General features: G+C 32.8%; 2 protein-coding genes across 2 annotated transcripts; both read left to right on the plus strand.

Annotated features, from left to right (window-relative positions):
- Positions 1 to 2150: 2150 nt before the first annotated feature.
- HELRODRAFT_78007 (hypothetical protein) lies at positions 2151 to 15664 on the plus strand (the record flags this gene model as incomplete). The annotated part of the gene is made up of 6 exons (XM_009018487.1): positions 2151 to 2299; positions 2371 to 2678; positions 3670 to 3904; positions 4122 to 4330; positions 4395 to 4555; positions 15380 to 15664. 6 exons carry the CDS (start codon positions 2151 to 2153, stop codon positions 15662 to 15664), a joined length of 1347 nt encoding a protein of 448 aa, XP_009016735.1.
- A 5107-nt stretch (positions 15665 to 20771) lies between these two features.
- Positions 20772 to 22098, plus strand: HELRODRAFT_171820 (hypothetical protein; the record flags this gene model as incomplete). Its single annotated transcript, XM_009018488.1, has 2 exons — positions 20772 to 21015; positions 22022 to 22098. The coding sequence occupies 2 exons, from the start codon at positions 20772 to 20774 to the stop codon at positions 22096 to 22098; spliced, it is 321 nt and encodes a 106-aa protein (XP_009016736.1).
- Positions 22099 to 23714: the final 1616 nt, after the last annotated feature.

The following is a 23714-nucleotide window of genomic DNA, read 5'->3' on the forward strand; positions in this document are numbered from 1 at the left end:
TCGTTCATTCGTTCATTTACTCATTCGTTCATTTACTCATTCGTTCATCTATTACACGTAGTTTGGCTTCAAAAGATTAAAACTACGAAAGAAACATCAAACAACCTGGCCATCTTTTGATTGTGTTTTACAAAATTGTTTTCAATGTTGTTCAAATGGCACCCAAATTAATACTCTTATGAAAGAGTTGAGCAAATTTGCTCATTTATAAAATTTCCGGTAAGCGTTCCATAATTCTAACCATTAATTCATATTGAACTAGCTGAGTTAACCTGCCATGTTTTATGTCTGGGAATTGTCAAGATGATGATGTAATGAGGTTGTCATTTTTTGTTGTATATTCATTTTTGGTTCATTGATGTCAATTAGGACTGCTTCTGCAATTTTAAGATGCGTGTACTTGGTGTCCTGCTATATTACTTTGATTGATTTGGTGTATCAAAATAATATATCAAAACACCAAATACACGCATTTTAAAATTGCGGAAGCAGTCCTGAATTTAATCTCCCAAATACTAAAATGAAGTAAAAGTTTCGATCTCGGTAATCGTATCATTATCTTGGCTCCGTTGTCGCGGGTTGATGCAGGCGGGGCATAGGAAATCAGTCACTTTCCTAAATTTTCGAGCATCGTTTGTGACACCACCGCTGACATCGTAGGCATTTGATCGCGTTGCTTCCAACTCCAGCGCCACACACCGAACATGGCCAATGACCAGAGACCACAGGCTCAGCTGTATCACTGGTGATCATAGTTTTTGTTTTGTGAAATTTTAATTTATCATTACCGTTGACAATCCTTTTTATTATTTTCTCATCGGTCTTATAAGCTGTTGACATCGTATTTTTGTAATAAAGTATTATGCCATATGATGTTTTATCATTGCTACTTTTGTTTGTTACACCACGATCTTTTTTACTAATAATTTTTTCAATGAATGTTCTTTTGTAACCATTGTTAATTAGTATGATGAGACCGTGCTTCTTTGGTAAACATCGCTACATTAACTCCGTCCATTCAAACAAAATGCTTTATTACTCGTTTTAATATAAACGGATGTTTTGAATTTGTTGTTTATATTGTGTATTAAGGTATCAAGAAAAGGTAGTTTGTTGTTTATAAATTTTTCCATATTAATATTTAATTTAGATCTTTTAAATGTGGTTAATGATTCTTTTTTGGTGTCTGGGTTGTTCTTTGCCACAAATTTATCATCGACACATCGGCAATATATTTCTGGTTTAAGTTCTGGTGTGTTCTTGAAGATGGAATCTTCCAAATGTCCCATGTAGAAATTAGCAGAGGTCTCCAAATAGCGAACCCATGGCAATTCCATCAGTATCAGTTTGTTTGTAAAGTTGGTTGCCGGGACTATGAAATGAGGCTTCCATAGTACATATTTCAAAATGTTTTTTAAGATGGTCTTTAGGGATATTTAGTGGTATGATATCGGAATGATACACTTTATCAAGAATGATATTAATGGTGTCTATTACAGGTACATTGGTGAACAGGGATTCAACATCCACTGATGCGATTGTAGTACCATTTGTCGGATTGAATGTTGACAAGATATCAATAAATTCTTTACTTGACTTTAGATTATACTTATTACTTATTTATTACTTATATATATATATATATATATATATATATTTATATATATATAGAGAGAGAGAGAGAAAGAGAGAGAATGAGTAATACTTGTATAATTGAATATTTTATTACCGTGTTTTGATAGTCATTCGACTATCAAGTGAACGAACTTTGCCCAAATGCATAATAATAACGAAACTTAGCCAATTGAAATTTAGTATAAAATAAGATCATTTCTAAAATATAATTGTCTTATGAAATTACATTGTTTAATTGTAGCAAACAGTTTTCTTCATTGATGTTCAAAATGTCCGATAAAATGAACCACGTCGACATAATACTGAAATTTTTGAAAGACTATGCCGACACGAAGGACAGTTTAGTTCTTACAGGGAAGACTCTTACTATTGCTGATATAGCTAAGTTTTCTTACGAAATATGTACTTCCAATGTTGATGAACTTTGCAAAACAAACGGAGATGAAATTTATAAAATATCTTTGCCAAACGTTTCTATAAACATTGAAAATAAAAATCATTTAAAAATCAATTCAATGTTTTTAGAAAAATATACAAAGCTGAATAAATTTGTATATGGTGTGAATTCAGGTTACGGAGGCAGTGCAGATGTAAGAAACACAGACGCTATTGAAAACCAAAAATCTTTAATACTTTTTTTGAATTGTGGGATATCAAACAGAGTGTTAGTGTTAATAATTTGAAACATATTTTACATATTAACATGTTTGTGAATATCATAAAAATATTTTTTAGTATGAATCCAGGATTGGTACGGGCTAGCATGCTCGTACGTGCAAACAGTTTGTCAAACGCTAGATCTGGTGTGAGGCCTGAAGTTGTTCAGTTACTGTGTGACATGATTAACAACAACATTGTACCCGTAGTTCCATTAAGAGGGTCAATAAGTGCGAGTGGTGATCTTATGCCACTCTCTTACATAGCTGCTTGTATGTCGGGGATGAAAGCTGACAGTCCAGTTTATTTTAACGGCTCAACGAGTGCCTCTGCGAAAACTGTATTTGATAGATGTAATTTATCGTTCATTACTTTTATGGCCAAAGGTAAACTCACTGTTTTTTTATAATGTTAAACGATTATTAAAATCTGTAATTTTTAATTTGAGTTACAAATGTAACAATTTTATAAATTCTAAATAATAAATTAAATTGTTATTAAATTATAAATTTTAAAAAATGTTAACACCGGGTTAGTTAATTTTCATTACGGTAAACAAATTATCTCAAGCAACACAAGTGCCATAGGTTGTTAGCGCAAGCTGACTTGATTAGAATGCTGTCTATAATATTAAATACATTCTTTATATGCAATGCACGTGTAGTTTGTCTACAAATCAAATTGTAACTAATTCATTTGTAAGCTTTGCGTTTATCAGAGGTGTAGTGACGAACGAAAAATTTAGATGAATCTTGTTACTATTCTCCAAATTTGTAGCGTAACAAACAGTTAACGTTTCCTTGTAAAAAATTTTTATTTATAAAAATCAGACTCTAACAGAAGCAGAACGTAAAACATTCAAAAAGGCATATTATGGAATGAAGACGATTGAGAGAATAACTTAATGGAAATGAGTTATATATATGATATAAATATTGAGTTAAAAATAAACATAATGGGAATACTGGTAAATCAATGAATGAATAAATAAATGGTAAAATTTAAAATAGAAAAATAAAAATGACAAATGGTTATTGACTATTAATTATCTTAGGTGACATGGAATATAGGTTTTATCTTGATAAGTTAATTGAGTGGTGGTTTGAAAATAATAATGAGTTATATCAATCATAAACATAATGTTCACGTTGACGAACGAAGTGGATGGTAGTTTTGATTGGCGGGTAAACGAACCTTTTGTCATTCTCGAACCAGGACACTGCACGCTAACTACTAGGACATCAAGCCTTAACAAAAACCTCAGCTCCAAAATAAAGCATAACTGTTTGACGTAGGTTGTTGTCATTAAATTTGATTAAAGTAAAAAGTAAACAAATTGAAATTTTATTTTACAAACATTTGAAATTTTGGATACAGAAGCTCTTGCAGTTATCAATTCTTCATCTTGTGCAGCCACATTAGCAGCCGTCAACTTATTTGATTTTGGTAGCTTGATACTTTTGTCCGAACTTGTAAGTGCAATGTCGGTTGAGGTTTTGCACGGCAGGATGGAATCATTTCATCCCATTGTACACGAAAATCTTCAACATTTCGGCGTGAAAGAATTTTTAGAGGCCATAAACAAGCTCCTAAGGGGATCACAATTTGTTAGGTTAAAAGCAAATGCTATTCTTATATTATAGTTAAATGCAGCCTAATTTTACTTCATATTATCATTAATTAAATAAGTATTGATAGGGTTTTTCCAGGTGTGAAAAACGCCAGGTCAATTTTGAATTTATCTTGACATTTCCTAATTAGCTATATATAACTTGTTAATTTAAAAGAAGAGTAATATTCACATAATCTTGCTAACCTGTACTGTACAGATCGAATAAAATCTACGACATATCCAACACTAATTGTGGCCTGGCTCAAGATCGTTATCCACTCAGAACTTCACCTCAATGGTTCAGTCCGCTGATTGAAACGCTCAGTGAATCCATCAGAAAAATAAATGTTGAAATCAATTCTACCAATGATAATCCAATTATTGATCATATTAACGAAAAGGTTATACACTGCGGCAATTTTCAAGGTTTTGTTGAAAATTCTATAAATTTTCAAACTAACTTTTTATAAGTGTTGACAATTGTAGGAAGTAAGTAACACTGCTGTAGCGATGGACCAAACGCGTCAATCTGTTCAAATGTGCGCCAAAATGATTTTTGCCCAACTTTCAGAAATTTTGAATTTTCACATGACGGACGGGCTTACACCTAATTTATCTGGTTGTGATTATACAAATGATTTTGGATTCAAGGTAAGTTTATTTTAGTTGTAAGTGAATATATATCTTATCATGTCAACATTGTTCAACCTATACCGACTCCAGTTGTCATCCTTTTAATTATATTATTTTCTGGCAAAATCATCGTAAGGTATTTTACAAAGATTTAAAAAAGCTTGGCTTTTAGATTTCAAAATAAAATTTATAAAATTTATAAACACACACACAAACACAGCACACACACATACATATATACATACACACACACTCAATCATTCAATTAGTTTATAAAGCGCTATTTTCAATTTTGCAAACAGATGGGTCTTGAGATCCGCTCTGAACTTCGTAAGTGATGGAGAAGTAGTCAGAAAAAAAGGTAAAAAGTTCCAGAGAAAAAGGCCAAAAATAGCAAATGCAGATTTATCAAAAGAGTTTTTGACACGAGTTAAGAAGAAGCGAGAAATAGAAGACGATTAGGGCGTTTAGGTTCAATTAATATATCTGATAAGTACTTATTTAGATTGAGACATACATTAATGTGCAAATTTAAAAAAAATGTTCTATATTTTATAGGTAGCCAGTTTAAGAGATCAAGATATAAAGGTATATGAGAGAAGAAAGGGGCACGAGCAAATAGACGAGCAGCAGAGTTAAAAGATTTACTTAAAGAATGTAGAATCTTAAAAAAACTAAAAGAGTGTAGAATCAGGAAGACCATAGTAGAGCGAATTAAAATAATCAATTCTAGATAAAACTAAAGAAGTAACAAGAAGAAGAAGAGTAGGATCGTCAAGAAAAGGTAAAAGTTTTTTATTTTACGTAGACGGAAGTAATAACTTCTAGCAACCCTATTAATCTGAAAAGATAGAGACATTCAAAAATCAAAAATAAAGCTTCAAGAATTTAAGAACCAGGTAGGAATCAATGACTCACATACAAACACTGCGTACTCATACAATACGTTGATTTTACAAGTGTTGTAATATATATATATATAACGCTTTTTGAATTTAGATGACGCCTAAAGATATATTTGTTTAATATTTGTTTATTATAAATTTATACATGTTTGACTGATCATTATAATATATTTTATCAACTATATACGGTATATATATGTATTGTATATGTATATATATATTGTGGTAACAGACTGTTGTTAACGCAACATTTCAAAAATTCAACACTACTTTCAACATTGTTCAACTTTTTTATATATTTTTTTTTAATTTATTAATGTCAGAGAAATTAGACATTTTATTGTTTTTTAAAAATTTTTATTAAATAAATTTGCAAATAGCTATTTCGAGTTATAGATAACTCATCTTCAGTGCATTATATATAAGGTATGTAAGATATTTGATAAGAAGGAACAAGTAATTATTAATTTATATAAATTATTTAATTAAAACAGAAAACCAATAAAATAAATTTAATAAATTTTTTTTTTAACGGCAAGATTGTTTATATTACGGTTGTTAAGGTAAATATCAACGAGAAGCGCGAATTAATTTATTTAATTAACTACATATTATTAATATTATTTTTACAATATTTAAAAACGTTATTATAATTATTAATAATAATAACGGCTGAGCGTTGATATTTACTTTAACAACCATAATATAAACAATCTTGCCGTTAAAAAAAATTTAAAAATCGCGTTTTATATTGTTTAATGTTATTAAATTTATTTTATTGGTTTTTTGTTTTAATTAAATAATTTATATAAATTAATAATTACTTGTTCCTTCTTATCAAATATCTTACATATCTTATATATAACGTCACGTGACTCCATTGATTAATGATTTGCACTGGTTGGTAATTGAAAAGAGGATTGCTTTTTAAATTAGCTTATTAATGTTCAAGTGTTTAAATGGTTTGGCACCACGATATCTGACGGAGATGTTTACACTCAAAGATATGACTGCTCAGAATTTTGTCTTGAGATCAAACGATCAGAATTACTTGACAGATCGGGTGTCAAAATTGAAGATTGGGTTTCGTAACTTTGCTGTATGTGGTACGAAAATATGGAACAGTCTTCCATGCGTCATTCATCGATCAGGGATGTCACTGTTGCAGTTTAGGAGAGAATTGAAAACATACCTGTTTTAAAGATTAATTGAAGTTGTGAATAGTATGTTGCATGTTGCTTTTGTTGTTTATGAATGTAGCTTAACGATAACGGAACATTCATTTGTTTTATGCTGTTTTTATTTTTATTTACGTTTTAATTATATAATTGAGTTGTCGAGTACGTAATGTATGTGGGTGTTTTATGTTTTATGATTGGATGTGCTTACGTTGAATGTGTTTTGGATGTTATGAGATGTGTGTGTTTCGTATGTTTCTAATAATTTGAATTGATTTATTAATATTGTGCTGGTGGTTGACTTTTTATCTGTTGGTTGTTCTGAATTATGTTATTGTGTATCTTCTGTGCGTAATTGTGTGTGATTGGTGCGGGTAAAGTGTGGATGAATGTATCTATGATTTGGTTTAAAATGGTTGCTGCTTGGTTCTTATATGGTTGTTACATTACTTTGAGTGATTGGGTATGGTCGAGAGTATATGTGTGCATCTATATATGAATTTAAAGGATTTATCTGTTTTGTTATAGTTCTTTTTACAATGTATGCTTATGTTTATTTTCGAAATATTTATGCTTTTGTTTGATCACTTAAATGGACAAAAATTTTTTTTGGTTATGTTGGATAGCGACTTTGGTTAGCTCTATAAAAGTCGCTATACAAGTTTTCTTATAATAATAATAATAATATAATGCACCGAAGATGAGTTATCTATAACTCGAAATAGCTATTTGCAAATTTATTTAATAAAAATTTTTAAAAAACAATAAAATGTCTAATTTCTCTGACATTAATAAATGAAAAAAAAAATATAAAAAAGTTGAACAATGTAGAAAGTAGTGTTGAATTTTTGAAGTTTATATATATATATATATATATATATATATATATATATATATATATATATAATATATAACTTGTGTGAGTGTGTGTGAATGAGCAGGTGTGTGTTTACGTGAGTGGTTTGGTGCGCGTGAGTGAGTGTATGTGCTTCTGGCTTGGTATTTCCATAAGATAAGATTCAAAATTTAGAAGTTAGTCAAAGTATTATTATATTTTAAACTTCGAAACAATTTTGAAGTATTAGAATTACTCCTTGAAATATCTATAACCTACATTATATTGTGTTTGGGTATATTGAATTTTTTTATAATTATGTTTTATATTTTGGAACAGTTTTGAAATATTAGAATTACTCTTTATAATGTGTTTGGGTACCTTGAATTCTTTTATTTATTTAAATCTGCTCATATATCATTATTACAAATTGACACTGGTGATCAGTACAAGAAGTCCAGATTTCTTTTTCGATTTCCAGATCATTTCTTTTCATTGATTTCATTTTTCTGATTTCACTGATTTGATAAAATAAAATGTCAAATGTCAAATATATATGTATATATATATATATATATATATATATATATATATATGTATATATATATGTATATATATATATGTATATGTATATATATATATATATATATACGCGTATTTGTGAATATTTAATTAATGTATTTTTATGACTATAAAATGAACTTTGGTCAAGATGCATGATAATGAAACTAAGACAATTGAACTTTAATAAAAAAAATAAGATCAATTCTAGAAACTAGGTTTCTCTTAAAATTAGTTTGTTCAAATTGTTACAAATAATTTTGTTGTTGATCAACACAAACTGAGCAACAAGTTCAGATGCAGACATTTTAACCTACCGGCTCAATTGTTACCGGCCGAAGCTAAATATATTTAATAAACCTCCTCGTTTTAGTTCTTCCATTTTCTTTCCAATGCTTCACTGGCTTCCAATTTCCGCTCGAATCATTTTCAAAATTGCAGTCTTTACCTTCAAAATCTTCTTATTAAAATCCCCAACATATCTATACGACCTCATATCCAGACATAAACATACTAGATCACTCCGCAGAAGCTCAGCAGGTTTCTTAAACATTTCCGTTGCCGGATCCTGCCTGGCTAGCCGCGGTTTTCGTCACGCTGCTCCGTATGTCTGGAATGCGTTACCTCCTGAGTTAAGACAATGTTCCTCGTTGAGTCTTTTCAAAAAGGGATTAAAGACTCATCTTTTTGATTTTTGAATGTCTCTGAAGCAGCTGTGCGAATGGGCGCTTCATAAATGTTTATATTATTATTATTAAATGATTTTTTTTTCTATAAAAGAAACTCTACCTCTAAGTCCACACTCACAATTTTTACATTTCATACATCCCGATACCACTTTTCTCCCAAATCAAAATCAACAATCAGCCCCTTCCTCGTGAACACAGTTTAAAAATATTGGGCCTGACGCTTGACGCAATGCTGTCAAAATTTGTTTATCGTTCCTTTACCCACAGCAGCCAAAACTTTTTTTTTGTTAGGTGCTTAGTTGCACCGTTGTCGATGAACCGCAGATTAGAGCTTCTGAGTGTCCCGTGACTTACCGAGGTACACATCACTACATTTGATGTTTCATCGCATGCATTTCTTGATGTCGCTGAAACATTTTTTTATATTTTTAGGTGGTCTTCCATTACTGATCCACTTTGTGGAAAAATTGCATTTTCCGACTGGATTTGTCTTGTTACTGAAATTTTTCGATTTGTCGAAACTTGACATTTTATCCATATTAAAATTGTTTGAAGGACTTCCATCACTGATCCACTTTTTACACTGCCTAACCCAATGTTTTACTTTTTGGCAATAATTGAAATTTAAATTTCCGACTGGTTTGGCTTTGTTAATGAAGTTTTTGACTTTGTCGAAACTTGACTTTTTATCGACACTAACAACTAAAGCGTCTTGCTTCGTTGAATTAACGATCATGTCAGCACAGCAGTCATCGTTTCTCTTTCAAATGCACATAGATGAATTATTAAATCATTTATCGACTGCTATTCTTTGCTTAGCATTAGCCAACTTGATTTGAAGTTCTGAAAATTATTTGGATGAATCCGCATAGCTTTGTATACTAACAGTAACTCTGGTAGCTTATTTTCTCCTAATGCTTGAAGCTCACTATTCAACTCGTTCCACAGTTTTCAATTTTGCAATTTGGCCAGATATGACTACATCTGCTATCCAATTGAAATTGAAAAAATTACCACGAACTTAGTACAGTTGATTCTTAGTTGAGGCTTCAATGCTTGAAACTCACTGCTTAATGCTTGAAGCCCACTGTTTAACTCGTCCCATAGTTTTCAGTCTTGCAATTTGGCCAGATATGTCTACATCTACTAGCCAATTGAAATTGAAAAAATTACAACAAACTTATAGCAATTGATTCTTAGTTGATGCTTCAAAGTTCTTGTTTAATTCTTCCCATACTACAAATGCTGTGTTCTTGACCATTATTTACTTAAATGTTTCTTCTGTGACTGAATCGCGGTTACTGACTTGGTACTATTAACGTTTGCCCTTCTGAACAAATCTGATTTTTCTTTAAAATCTTTTATTTTTTGTTAAGTCTAATGACTAATCTGGTTTCAACAACTTCCCGTTAATCACATCCAGTCCAAAAATCTAAAACTCGACGTTTACAAATAAGTTAATCGGCTGCGCAATTAATTTATTATTTGAAATTTTGAATTTATTTACGTTTTAAAAATTTTTAGTCAAACAAAAAATTAATGTTCTTGTTTCAACAACGTCAACGAGTATCGTAAATACCCGAATTGCAATTTCTATTAAAATTCTTCTAAACTATTTTTTCGTTATGCGACCTGGGCACATAACCTATTGAAATATAATTTATTAAAACAGAAGTTATCAGAAAAATAATATTTATTGACAAAAACAATGCATGTGCTCTTGCTAAGCTAACTGAAAAAAAGGGAAGAAGGAAACGTATCTATAAACCAAATTTAAAAAACTATGGAAAATCATAAATTAAATGTTTTAGAAACACAAATTTATAAAATCTCAACATGACTGACCATGTACAAAAAAAGGTTCAATAAAAACACACCTAGAATGCACTCATAATATTAAAACTATAAGAAAAATCATGGACAACAACATCAAAATAATATACTGTAATTCCAGCCATTCTCATCTGAAATTAGATGTATATATATATATATATATATATATATATATATATATATATATATATATATATATATATACACGACAAGTTAACGTTAAAGTTACAAACATGTTAAGGCCAAACATTCGGTAGAATTTATAGAATATTGTAAAAAATCAAATCAAATATTGTATTTATATGGCGCCAATTATAATTGCTTCTCATCAGCGCTCTCCTCGTATGAAGCATGTTGAAAACGAAGCCATCATCGGTTGAGATCACTAGGAGTTACCAAATAGGTATGTCTTTAGACGTTTTCTAAACTCAGCTAATGATAACTCGGATATACGTAGTTCGATAGGTAGGCTGTTCCAAAAAATAGGTCCAGCAACTGCAAAATCTCTATCTCTAAAATGATGATGATTAGCCATATATCCGTAGTCGACTTTCGGCCACTTTATGGATCTGTCTTCTCCATGCGTTCCTGTCCTCGACAATTATTTCAAGTTCTGAGATCGTCATTTTGGTGGCCGATGTGATTGTATCAAGCCAACGTATTTTTTGCCGTCCTTTTCTTCTTGTCCCACTCACTTTACCTAGCATCATTGAAGTTTCCAGCGAATTTGCGCGCATAAAATGGCCGAAATAGGAGAGTTGTTGTTGTTTGACGATTTTGCCCTCAAGCGACATTTTTGGCTTGATACGGTCGAAGACCGTCTTATTTGTTGTTCGCGATGTCCAGGGGATACGCAGTAGTCTTCTCTAACACCAAAGTTCAAAAGCGTCGATCCTTCTTCTTTCCGCTTTCTTGATTGTCCAACTTTCACATCCATAATTTGCTATGAGAAAGACAATGGCGTTGACGAGTCTCGTTTTCGTTGCAATGCTCACATCCTTGCTCCTCCAGATTTTATCTATTCCTTGCACTGCAGCCCGGCCGAGTGCAATCTGCCTTTTGATCTCTGGTCCAGATTCGCCGTTTCGGTCAATTTTGGCTCCCAGAAAAATGAAATCTTGTACTGTCTCGATCTGTTCATTGTTGATCTTGACGTTTACTGCATCGTTGCATGCCGTTGTTATTATTTTCGTTTTTTTGATGTTGAGGAACAGTTCCATGCGTTCACTTTCCTCTTGAACTCGTTGGATCAAGTATTCCAGGTTTTTCTCACTTTCTACGAGTATAGTTGTGTAATCCGCATATCGCAGGTTGTTGATAGTCCTACCTCCAAGTTGGACTCCGATTGTGGTCTCGTCCAGATTGCATGGTTTCGGCATACAGGTTAAACAGAGCTGGGAATAAAATGCATCCCTGCCTGACGCCTTTACCGATTTTGAACCAATCGGTGTTACCATACGATGTTCTGACAGTTGCTTCTTGATTGGAGTACAGTGTTTGTATCAGTTGTTCAATGTGCTCATTTGTTTCAAACACGTCCAGAGTTTGTCATGGTCCACACAGTCGAACGCCTTGGTATAGTCAATGAAACACATATAGACGTCTTTCAGGTATTCTCTAGCCTTCTCCATGATCCAGCGTAGGTTCGCAATTTGATCCCTCGTGCTTCGTCCCTTGCGAAAGCCAGTCTGAACATCTGGTAGTTCCCGTTCCATGATTGCCACAATGCGGTTTTGTAGAATCTTTAGCAGGATTTTGCTGGCATGGGAGATGAGCGCGACAGTTCGATAGTTGGAACATTCCTGTAGATCGCCTTTTTTAGGACTAAAACTGACTAAAACTGATCTTGTCCAGTCGTTGGGCCATGATTTTGTGCTCCAGATTTTCTGACACAGTTTGGTAAAGATTTTGACTGGTATTGGCTTGAGTAGTTCTGCTGGTAAATTATCCGTGCCTGGGGCCTTCCTGTTTGGTAGTTGTTTTAGAGCCCAACTGATTTCTTCTTCCAGGATGTCCGGTTCCAGATCAATCTGTTTGGGTTGAACAACCAGTTGGATTGATGGATTGCCAGCGTATAGCTCCTCTGCATAGTCCCGCCACCGTCGCTTGCAATATTGTACCATCACTGTCCTTGACGGTAGACACTTTGCATGCCGTGAATGATTTTCTGGCCTGCTTGACATAGGTAAAAAGAGTACGGGTATGACCGTGTTGGTTCGCCTTTTCCAGTTCCTCGCATTGGTTGTTCCAGTATGCTTCTTTGTCCTTTCTGGCCCTTTTTTGGAACGCCGCATTGAGTAGTTAGAATTCCTCGATGTTCCCCTTTGCCTTGGCCATGCGACGATGCTCGGCAATCTTGATTGCTTCGTCCGTCAGCCACTTTGATCTTTTCATTGATTTCTTGAACGGGATGATTTCCTCTGCTGTTTCTCCCACGATCGATTTGATTTCCTCCCACATTTTATCAGGCTCTTCATTAAAGTCGCTGAAAGCCTCAAATCTGTTCTTTATTTCCACTGCGTATTGGGCGGGGATGTTGTCTGTGTCAAAGCGGCGTAATGCTTGAGGTCTCTTAATGGTGCTGAAACGAATTTTGATTTTAGCAACCAATAGCTGATGATCGGAGCCACAGTCAGCGCCTGGATAGGTTTTCGTTGCTAGTATTGAGCTTTTCCAGCAGCGCTGACATAGGATGTAGTCAATTTGGTTTCGATGTATACCGTTTGGTGCTGTCCAAGTATGCAGCCTTCGTTTCGGCTGTTCAAACCAAGTGTTCATGATCGAGAGACGATTTTCTGTGCAACATTGGATCAGGTGGCTCCTGCATCATTTCGTTCACCAAGATCAAATTGGCCGACGACAGGCAAGTCTTCACCTGATCCGACTTTCGCATTAAAATATCCCATTACAAAGATTATGTCACGAGCTGGGATCTGGTCGATTGTCTCTTGGAGTTTGGTATAGAAATCTTCGATGTCTTTCTCTGGTGCATCTGCTGTTGGTGCATATGCTTGTAGAACCGTGATTGAGCGGGGGCTTCCAGTGATGCGTATGGATATAATTCGATCGCTAGCAATGTTAAAAGAGTGTACGGCTTTGCTGACTGCTTTTGTTGCGATGAAGGCCACTCCATTGCGTTTGATGGTGTTGTTTCCAGAGTAGACGACGGTATATTCATCGCTTTTGAAATATACATTACCTGTTCAGTGAAGCTCGCTGATGCCCAACAGATCGATATGAAGTCGTTGCATTTCTTGCTTGATGATTTCGAGTTTGCCTATGTTCATGCCGTGAACATTCCATGTGCCGATATTGTGAATAGTTGTTGAAAAACGTAGACGCTTCCTTTTGCTCGGAGCCACATCAGCAGGCGGGAGTCTGAGTTGTTTGCTGCTTTGGACAAACAACATGTGGCTCTAGTCACGTTTTTAGATGTGAGTGCTGCATTTGATTGTGTAGACCATCAGATTCTCTTGGAAAAATTGGTTCATGATTTTGGTATTTTCCGGTACTGTTATCAAGTGGTTCAGATCATATCTGTTTGTCAGTAAGCAGCAAGTAGTTTTTAATAATGTGTTATTTAATGAAACGGTTTTGACATCAGGAGTGCCGCAAGATTCAGTGCTTGGGCCTATTCTTTTTATCATGTATACCGCTGAAGTTTTTAAAGTAATTGGTAATTTCGGTTTTAAATATCATGCCTATGCTGATGATATTTAGATTATAGTTAGTAATAAGCCAGAATTACTGCAATCTGAAATCAACAAACTTCTAACCTGCCTAAATAACATTGAAAATTGGATGTCAAACAATGGTCTTAGATTAAATCAGCAGAAGTTAAAATTTGTTCCAATAGGTACATGGCAGCAGCTGATGAAACTTAATATCGATTCAGTGAAAACAGGAGATGTTAAAATAGAATTTAGTGACAAAGCAACTAATCTGGGTTTCATTCTTGATTCTAGATTATCGATGCATGATCATATAAAGATGATAACAAATTCATGCTCCGGACAGATTCGAGAACTCTATAAACTCCGTAAGTCATTAGATAAATCTGCTATTCATACCTTGGTGCATGTATTTGCTCATTCACGATTGGACTATTGCAATGGCCTGTTTTACGGTTTGCCAGATAGGTCTATTTCACCAATTCAATCCATTCAGAATAGAACAGCCAAATTGATTGTTGGAGGTCTCAAATTTAACCATGTTACTCCAATTCTTAAGGGCCTTCATTGGTTTACTATAAAGGAAAGAATTAAATATAAAATATGTATTTTAATGTATAAAACTGTACATGGCTTGTTACAGAGTTATTTGATAGATAAAATAAAAGAGAAGTCTATAATGATGAGTTGTATGAACCTTAGATCAGATGATGGTTTTTTGCTGGTTGTACCTGATGTCAATCTGCAGATAGCATCAGGAGATTTTGCAGTATCTGGACCAATAGTTTGGAACAGCTTACCGAGATCTTTTAGAACTAAAGATTTGAAACTTGATGATTTAAAAAGAAACTTAAAACTTACTTATTTTCGCTTTGATTTTGTTGTTAAGTGAATAATTATTTGTTTGTTTGTTACTACCGCCATTGACTGTACTGTTTTTTTTTGACTTTGTTTGATTATAGTTACTTTTTGATTTTAATTAGCGCTTATAAATGTTTCATTAATAATATATATATATATATATATATATATATATATATGTGTGTGTATGTGTGTGTGTGTGTGTGTGTGTGTGTGTGTGTGTGTGTGTGTGAGTTTGTGGTGTGTGATAAATTCCTAACTTTAAAACTTAAAGTTTTATATTGCACTTTAATATTTTTTTTGTTCCAGGGTGTAGATATAGCGTTAGCGTCGTATGTTAGCGAAATTCAAACTTTGAACAGTCCAGTGACGAATCAAGTTTTGAGTGCAGAAATGCACAATCAAGCAATAAATTCCTTAGCTTTAATCAGTTCAAGAATGACCGCGGAATCAATTGAACTATTAAAAATGATTCTTTCATCTTCGATTATATGCTTATGTCAGGCACTTGATCTAAGGTGGTTACAAAAAAAAGTCAACGAAAGTTTGAAAATATCTTTATCCAGGATGAGTTTTCCGGTATCAAAATCGTAAGTTTAATGAATTTAGCTAAAGTAAGAATTTTAAAAAAATAAAATGTTTCTACCCAGACAAAGCTTGAATTTTCAGTGGTATGACATTCTCTTTAGATTTGATAACATGAAAAATCGTTTAAAAAATGATGATTCTTTATGGTTTTTATTGACGGGAAAACACCATATTGATACAACATCTTTGAATCAACTTACAACTTGCCTTAAGACTGAATGCGAGCAATTGGATCTCATGTTAAATAAAAACGAGCACATTAGCCACGTGTGCGAGCAACTCGGTTCAGGTTTAATAATTTTGTTTAATTATTTTGCAAATAATTTATGATTTTTCATTGTTTTTAATCAATTAAGTATTCAATAAATTTTTGTTTATAAATTTTACCGCCATTAATTTATACTTTGCGTATGATTTTCAGGAACCAGAGTACTCTATAATTATGTTAGAAATGAATTAAAAATACCATTCCACAGAAATTCAACACCTTTAGATGAATCCATTGGAAAACTGTTTCAGGCAATAAACAATAGAGAAATAATAAAACTCTTGCAAGAATCTTTTAGCAGTTAATCTCATTCAAGGCCGTAGCTGGGGGCGGAGGCTGGCAGGCTGCAGCCCCCAATAAAATTTACATTGATAATTTTTTGTAGCAATCCTTAATTATGTGTTTATTTTAATACCTATCCGTTAAATTACATGGTAAAATACTTGCAAAAATGCATGGATGTTTATTTTAATGCCTACTTGTCAAATTACGTTAAAATACATGCAAATATAATTAAATGAACGTTTATTTTAATTTATTTTAATTCCTACGCACATAACCATGCAAGCAAAGTGCCTACAAAGTAAAAATTATCTCTTTAAAATAATACCGAAACTATTATGTTAACCCTACAAAATTATTAAATAATTGATGAAAGTTAAAAAAAATGTTTTGATTTAATAATTTTAAAACATTTTTCAGTATTTTACGTTAAAACCCATGGATATATATAATATGGATTTATGGATATGTATCCATGTTAAAACCATATAAATAGAATAAAGAAACTATTTATCTATATTCTATTTATATGGTTAAAATAGATGATGTAAAATAAAATATTTATCTATATTCTATTTATATCATGGATACTATATATATCCATGATTTATATGGTTAAAACCTTAATATCAACATTCATATAAATAACAGTCTTAATAGCTATTCACTTTTAAATATATTTATGCATTAATCGTCCTCCCGTTTTCACTTTTAAATTTCTGTTGCGTTGAGGTTCTAAAGAAAAGGTTTGCCAAGAAAAGAACAAAACAGCAGGAAAAATGAAAATGAGAATAAAAAATAGGCCAAAAACAGCCATTGAGGCATTAGCAGAATACAATTCCAGACTATTTCCAAATATTCAGGCACTGTTATAAATTATGGCAGCGGTATCAACGATAACGTCAACAGTTTAAAACTTTAAAGAAGTTTTTCAACACTGAAAAGAATTAAAAATTATTTGAAAAATAGCTCTAATGAGGAGCAACTCACTTCATTGGCACTACTATCTATTTATTTATCCGGATATCGATATATCTATATCCAAGTAGACAACGACATGATTTTGGAACATTTAACGGATTTAACCAAAATTTAACTTTTGTTTATATAATTTTGTTGGGTTTTTTATTTTGTAAATAAAAGCTGATTTGATAAGATTTGTTGTTTTTTCCTTGATTTTAAAATTTTAAAAAATTCCAACAGCCCCCCCTCCCGAAAAATAATCCTGGCTACAGCCTTGATCTCATTATAACGATTATTTCCGATTTAACATTTATTATAGATAGTCAATAAAATGAAAAGTTTACTTAATCAAATGCCTTTATCAAATCAAATTCTTATGCCTACCTATTTTTATATATTAAAATTAAAAAAAAATTTATAATATATATTTGGCAGCGGCATCGTTTTGAATAATTCATTTTAATACAATTAAACAATGACATCGTCAGGTATGTTAAAGATAGTGTTAAACTTAAACAAATTCGGGAAAAAACAACCACGATTAAAATTAGTACATGAACGTGCTGAACCGGTTCAAATGTGAAATGGTCTGCAGAAGTTGTCAGTTTGTGCAACAGTGTGTGTTAGTTTGCACCTTCTCTATGGATAACTCTGGAATGCATTATTTTGTCAAATTTGTACAGCTGATGAAATTGAATTGTTATTCGTCAAAAAATTTTAATTTTAATTTGTTTTCTGTTTTAATTTTCAAAAAAAGAAGCAATCTCAAAAGGAAATTTTATTCACTAAGATCTTTTTAGTGTCGGCCACTTTGATGTATAAAACTTATAAGCTAGCGAGACTTATAACTAACGAAAAACATTTGAAATCTAAATCTTTTTGAAATAAATTATAATCGTCACGTAAATCCCGTATTAGTCCCTGGATGATTAAAATAAATTTTAAAAATACATTTATTTTTCGTTAGAATTATATATGTGGAAAATAATTACGCAATTAAATTTTATTTATTTATTGATTGAATAGTCCAATAACTATTCTGTTGAATTTTTTTGTTTTTCTAAAGTTAAAAAATAAATTTGACTTTAATAACATTTTCAGATTTAAAAATATTCAACTAAAAAAATAAAATTCCTTAGCAACAAGAGTAATTTAATATTGGTTCAACTGTCCCGGTAATTGGTGCAACATGCCCCGTAGACGGGGTAGATTTAACCGCATGACAGGCATGCAAATATGCCCTTCTATTGTCAAAAAAACACGCTAAAATTTTTTAAGTTATGTAAAAGACATATTTCTACATAAAAATGACCTACTTTAAGAAGTTTCAATGCAAAAATAAAAAAATAATTGGTTCAATTCGCTCCGGTCTCCCCTACTTGTTGAAAAATATCCAGCATATCAAATCAATCAATCAATCAATCAGTCAGTCAGTCAGTCAGTCAGTCAGTCAGTCAGTCAGTCAGTCAGTCAGTCAGTCAGTCAGTCAGTCAGTCAGTCAGTCAGTCAGTCAGTCAGTCAGTCAGTCAGTCAGTCAGTCAGTCAGTCAGTCAGTCAGTCAGTCAGTCAGTCAGTCAGTCAGTCAGTCAGTCAGTCAGTCAGTCAGTCAGTCAGTCAGTCAGTCAGTCAGTCAGTCAGTCAGTCAGTCAGTCAGTCAATCAATCAATCAATCAATCAATCAATCAATCAGCTTATAAAGCGCTATTTCCGCGATGTTCAACAGCGCTCCTCAATGAATTTTGAAAACAGATGGATCTTGAGATCCGCTCTGAACTTCGCAAGTGATGGAGAAGTAGTCAGAGAAGTAGGTAGAGAGTTCCAGAGAAAAGGACCAGAAAAAGCAAACGCAGATTTGGCAAAAGAGTGAAAATGTTTAAAACGGGAACGGTGAAACCTTTCAACCATTTTAATTCATCAAAAACTAAATTTTTTTGAATCCACTTTTAACTTTCTTAATTTAAAAATCAGTTATCAATTTTTTATAAATGTAAAAAATTGAATAAGAAACAATGGCATTTCTAAAATAGATATGCATTGTAATTCTTTATTCTTAAGGGGTAATTAGCATATTATGTGTGTTCCGTTAAACAATCGGAATCTATAATTGATACACTGCCCATTGTGTACAGCTATTAATAAATTTCATTTTTAAATGGAGCTCAGCATTAACGTTGGAAGATAAAACTAAGAAATGAAAAACAAAACAAAAAGTTTGATTCCTAGTTTACTTGATTGTCTGATTTGAATTTGTATATTTTATGGATGAAATTTTAAAAATCTACATCAGTTTTTATTTTTCAGTTCAATTTCAAATTTTTATTGATGCACTAGAAGTTTTAATTTTTATGGTTATCAGGCTGGAAAGCACCACGCCACGATGTCTTATTGCGTGTTCACGTTGTATCCGTTCGTTGCGCTGTCCATTCCAAGCTGTAAGCAAATCAAGTGCAGAGGTGTTCATTTTAATTATCTCGTAAATATTTCAATTTGCAGAAATGTTAACAAAACGAAAACAAAATGGTAAATGTTTTCCAGTTGAATTTCATTTTTCATTTGTTTACAGACAATAATAGGGATATTTTGATAGCCTTTTATAATAGTTAATGAATGCAAATTATAGCTAAAAATTATTGAACGCAAACAAATTAATTGAAAATTCGTTATTTGTATAGTTAGTCTTTGTACTTATGCTAACTTTTTAAAAGTGTGGAATATTTGTTTAATAAAAACTGTTGTTTGATAATGATATTTAAAATCATTTAAATGTATATTATGGACGGCGAGTTAACTCAGTCGGTAGAAGTGCCATGCCTCCGCGTGCATGATGTGTATGGAGAGAAAAAATTTTTATTGCCTAGTGGCTGTACTTCCACACTAGAGCCCCAAGCGGATAACCGCAATACGGTTTCAAATTTTTAATTTATTTCAGACGAATTAATATTTGCATGGCTCAGCTAAAAATGAGGACATGTTGAAAACTTTGAAGAACCACATCGTATTGTGCTGGTCTCATCAGTAGCAGGTCGATGAGTTCAATTAAACAAAACCATCAATAAGATATATTTTTTATGTTACATACTTTCAAATCAAGAAAATATATTATCATATATAAACATGAACAGTTTTTAAATTAAAATTTATTCAGAATAAATAATTCTAAACAAGTCCAAATAGTAAACAACAAACTTTTCAAGGGTACCTTCGTAGATTCACCCTTCCTTTGAGGTCAAGTCCTTTGACGAGTTCAGAACTGCGTGCGCTGGTGGCAGTAACAGAATCGGCAAATTTTTCAGAACAAGAGTGGCACTCGATTTTCAACTTTCAAAAGTTGTGCTTCAAAATTCTTAGTCTGCTTCGAATAATATCAATCTTTTTTAAAAAGTTTTAGATTATTGAAGAATAAAAAACTTACAAGATACAAGCGTCAATTACAATTACGTCATTTAATTTTTGTTTTTCACAACATGGGAGAATGCCTATTAAATAAAACAAACAAGTAAAAACACAAAATGCATCCAAGAAACAGCATTTCAGTGAAAAATCTGAACAAAACGACTACAGAGCTCTTCGCTTTGTAGAGGCGTGTTAAGAAGTATCAACATGGAAAAGTGCCACATGACTGTCGTACACTTGACTGAGACTAGCACAGCCAGCTCCTCCGTTTTTGCCGATGCTTCATCATTTGACGACAAAGATTTTTCATCATTTCAGGATGACAGCAAGGCTCCGCTGGTAACGTTGAACATAAAGAACATGTCGTACAGAGGTGTTTCAAACAAATATACTATTGCCACATTTGACGTTTTCAATGCCATTCTCTGTGAAGGATACAAATCCGACTCAAGTGAAACAAATAACCTGTTCTAAATTTTATTATTCATGAGTTGCTAAAACATTTGTAAATTTCTGTTGAACGAGCTCTGTAAACTGATGAAATTACTGTAGTTTGGTTGTTCGTTGCTTACAATTTTTCGTTGACATTGCGTCATACGTCGTGCTTTTTTCAAATTGTAAAAAATTTTCTGACACATTAACAAAGTTTTGAATTTAGAAAGGGAGAATGCATTGAATGCTGGCTCGTCAACATCCATACCTTTGCTTACAGAACTAAGTACTAACAAGACTTTCTTGTCATTTTCCTGATATTACATATGCTAACGTAAAATTTCAAACTTGAAACAAAAAAAAATATAATGAATTTTTATTACCAGTTTTATGGAAATAATTTTAAAAAGTTATATTTTTTTCTATAGTTTGTAGACTACCATGTTTTTTCTTTTAATCCCAAAAAGTAATTTACAAAACAAAAAACAACGAGAAGGTGATGTTCATAGACCAGACGATGACGACGATCCAGACACTTCATTCCACCTCACTCAACCATATTCATGTGGAAGAGCATTTGCTGCCAGGATCTTGGATGCTTTATCAACTACTGAAATTATGAATTTCATAATTAATTTTTAGGTTGATTGACATTTGTTCAGTGCTTGTCATTAGCATTGAACAATCGTTAAGTTAAGTTGTTCCTTCTTTTTTATGATGAATGAGAACAAGTTTATATTTTCAAACGAGAACTCCTGATATTCAATCCGCACCACTTTCAAAAAATTTTCGTGATAAAATTTAAAAAAATTTAATTTGGTGCAGATTACATTCTGATTTTTTTAAACACGTTTTAAATAGTTTTGTATGTTAAAATTTAACAATTTTTTTAGTTTCGAATATCAAATAAGAGCAAAACTTAAATATTAGTTTGGATTGATGGTTTAAATTAAATCTAGATTTTGTTATTCACGTACAACCATTAAATTGAAACTTGTATAAATATTTCAAACATTTGATTAAAGATGATCTTCAACTGGATGACCTACAACCAGATACGATTGTTGGTGACCGGCGCAGACAGAGGAGCATGACCATCTGAGGGCTGAAGGATTCACTGAACATAGTTGCCAGATGTCTGCCGAACAACTGACTACCATTAAGAAATCGATCTCGATGAGCTTGTGGCGTTGACAGCCGAATTATGAAAATTTATCTTGTTTGTTTTTGAAAATTAACCCTTCGACAATTTAAAATTAATAATACTGATATTAAAACAACGGTCAATGTTTTTTGAGCATTTATAATTAAGTATACGTTTTATTCAGGTGGTCAATAATCCGTAAGAACATGGAGCCACACCTGAGCCTAAACATTGGCAGCTACTTTTTTCAAATTTATGAATCCTTTCTGTTTTTTGCATTTTACCAAATTACCACAGTTTTTAATCTTGAAAAATTTTGCATTATCTGGTGTGTTTTATGATTTCGTAATTTATTGTTAATCTGCATTTTGCCACGGCATTCTCTGAATCGGTATATACCGATTGATCAGCATTACCGGCACGAACAATTAGTTCCTTATCGCCAACCCAACAGCTCAAAAATTCCGATAGTACATATGTCAGGGTTTTAGCTGCGACCGGTAAATTAAAATGCAAAGGGTAGGAATACATTGTGATAGTGGTGATAGACGAATGGCAAGAAAGCAGGTAAAAATAGCAGCCAATACAGAGTTGTATAAATAAGTATAAATAAGGTGTTGTACAGAGTTGTATAAATAAGTAGACCCGGGAAGTTTTAAGGGAGATAAAGATATAGTTCGGTTGGTGTTGGCGAAAGCTGGTCAGTAGTAATTGGTGGTAGTTCAAAAACTCTCGAAGTTACGCTGGTAGTTCGTGCAGTTGGCGGTAGTAGTTACGTCGGTAGTTGGTACAGTTGGTGGAAGCAGTTACGGCGGTGGTTGGTACAGTTGGTGGAGGCAGTTACGTCAGTGGCTGGTACAGTCGGTAAAGCAGTCACTTTGGTGGTTATTGGACTCCATAGTAGTCAGGGCAAACCTGATAACGAACGACACGTCAATTCAGCAAATGTGAGTTAACAACGCGTTCGACAATCTACCCGTCACTTCAGCAAGCGTGAAGCGACATTACGTTCTACAAACGATACGTCAGTTCAGCAACGTGGATTGACAACACATTCAACAAGATACACACCAATTCAGCAAACGGGAGTTGACAGTGTGCTCAACAAACGACGCGGCATTTCAACAGCGGTGAAGTGACAACACGTCGGCAGTCAACGAGGCCTCCGCCAGAAGCTCCGAAGACAACGTGACAGCCGGTGTCCACATTCGCAGTCATCGCTACATTTCGGGAACGATTATAAAATTTATTGTTGGGAACAGTTGTTGAACCCTTACAATATAGTATATATTTATATTCATAGACATGTATAAAATTGTTTTAATTTTTATAACTGAAATTTATTATGTTGTTTTAATACTTTTTAGAGCTTTTGGATTTTTATTTAGTATGGATTACATTCACATTCTTGATATCTTTTTTTAAATTTTATTTTTAGTGTTCAAAAATTTGCTAAATGGGAAAAAAGGGAATGGGAGGGAACCGGGAGGAAAAACGCGGGAATGAATTTGAAAAATGGAAAATGGGAATTTTCGGGAACGTTGTCATAAATAGAAATTCGGGATGGAATCGGA

This window comes from Helobdella robusta (assembly GCF_000326865.2).
Source record: "Helobdella robusta unplaced genomic scaffold HELROscaffold_21, whole genome shotgun sequence".
Lineage (NCBI taxonomy): Eukaryota > Metazoa > Annelida > Clitellata > Rhynchobdellida > Glossiphoniidae > Helobdella > Helobdella robusta.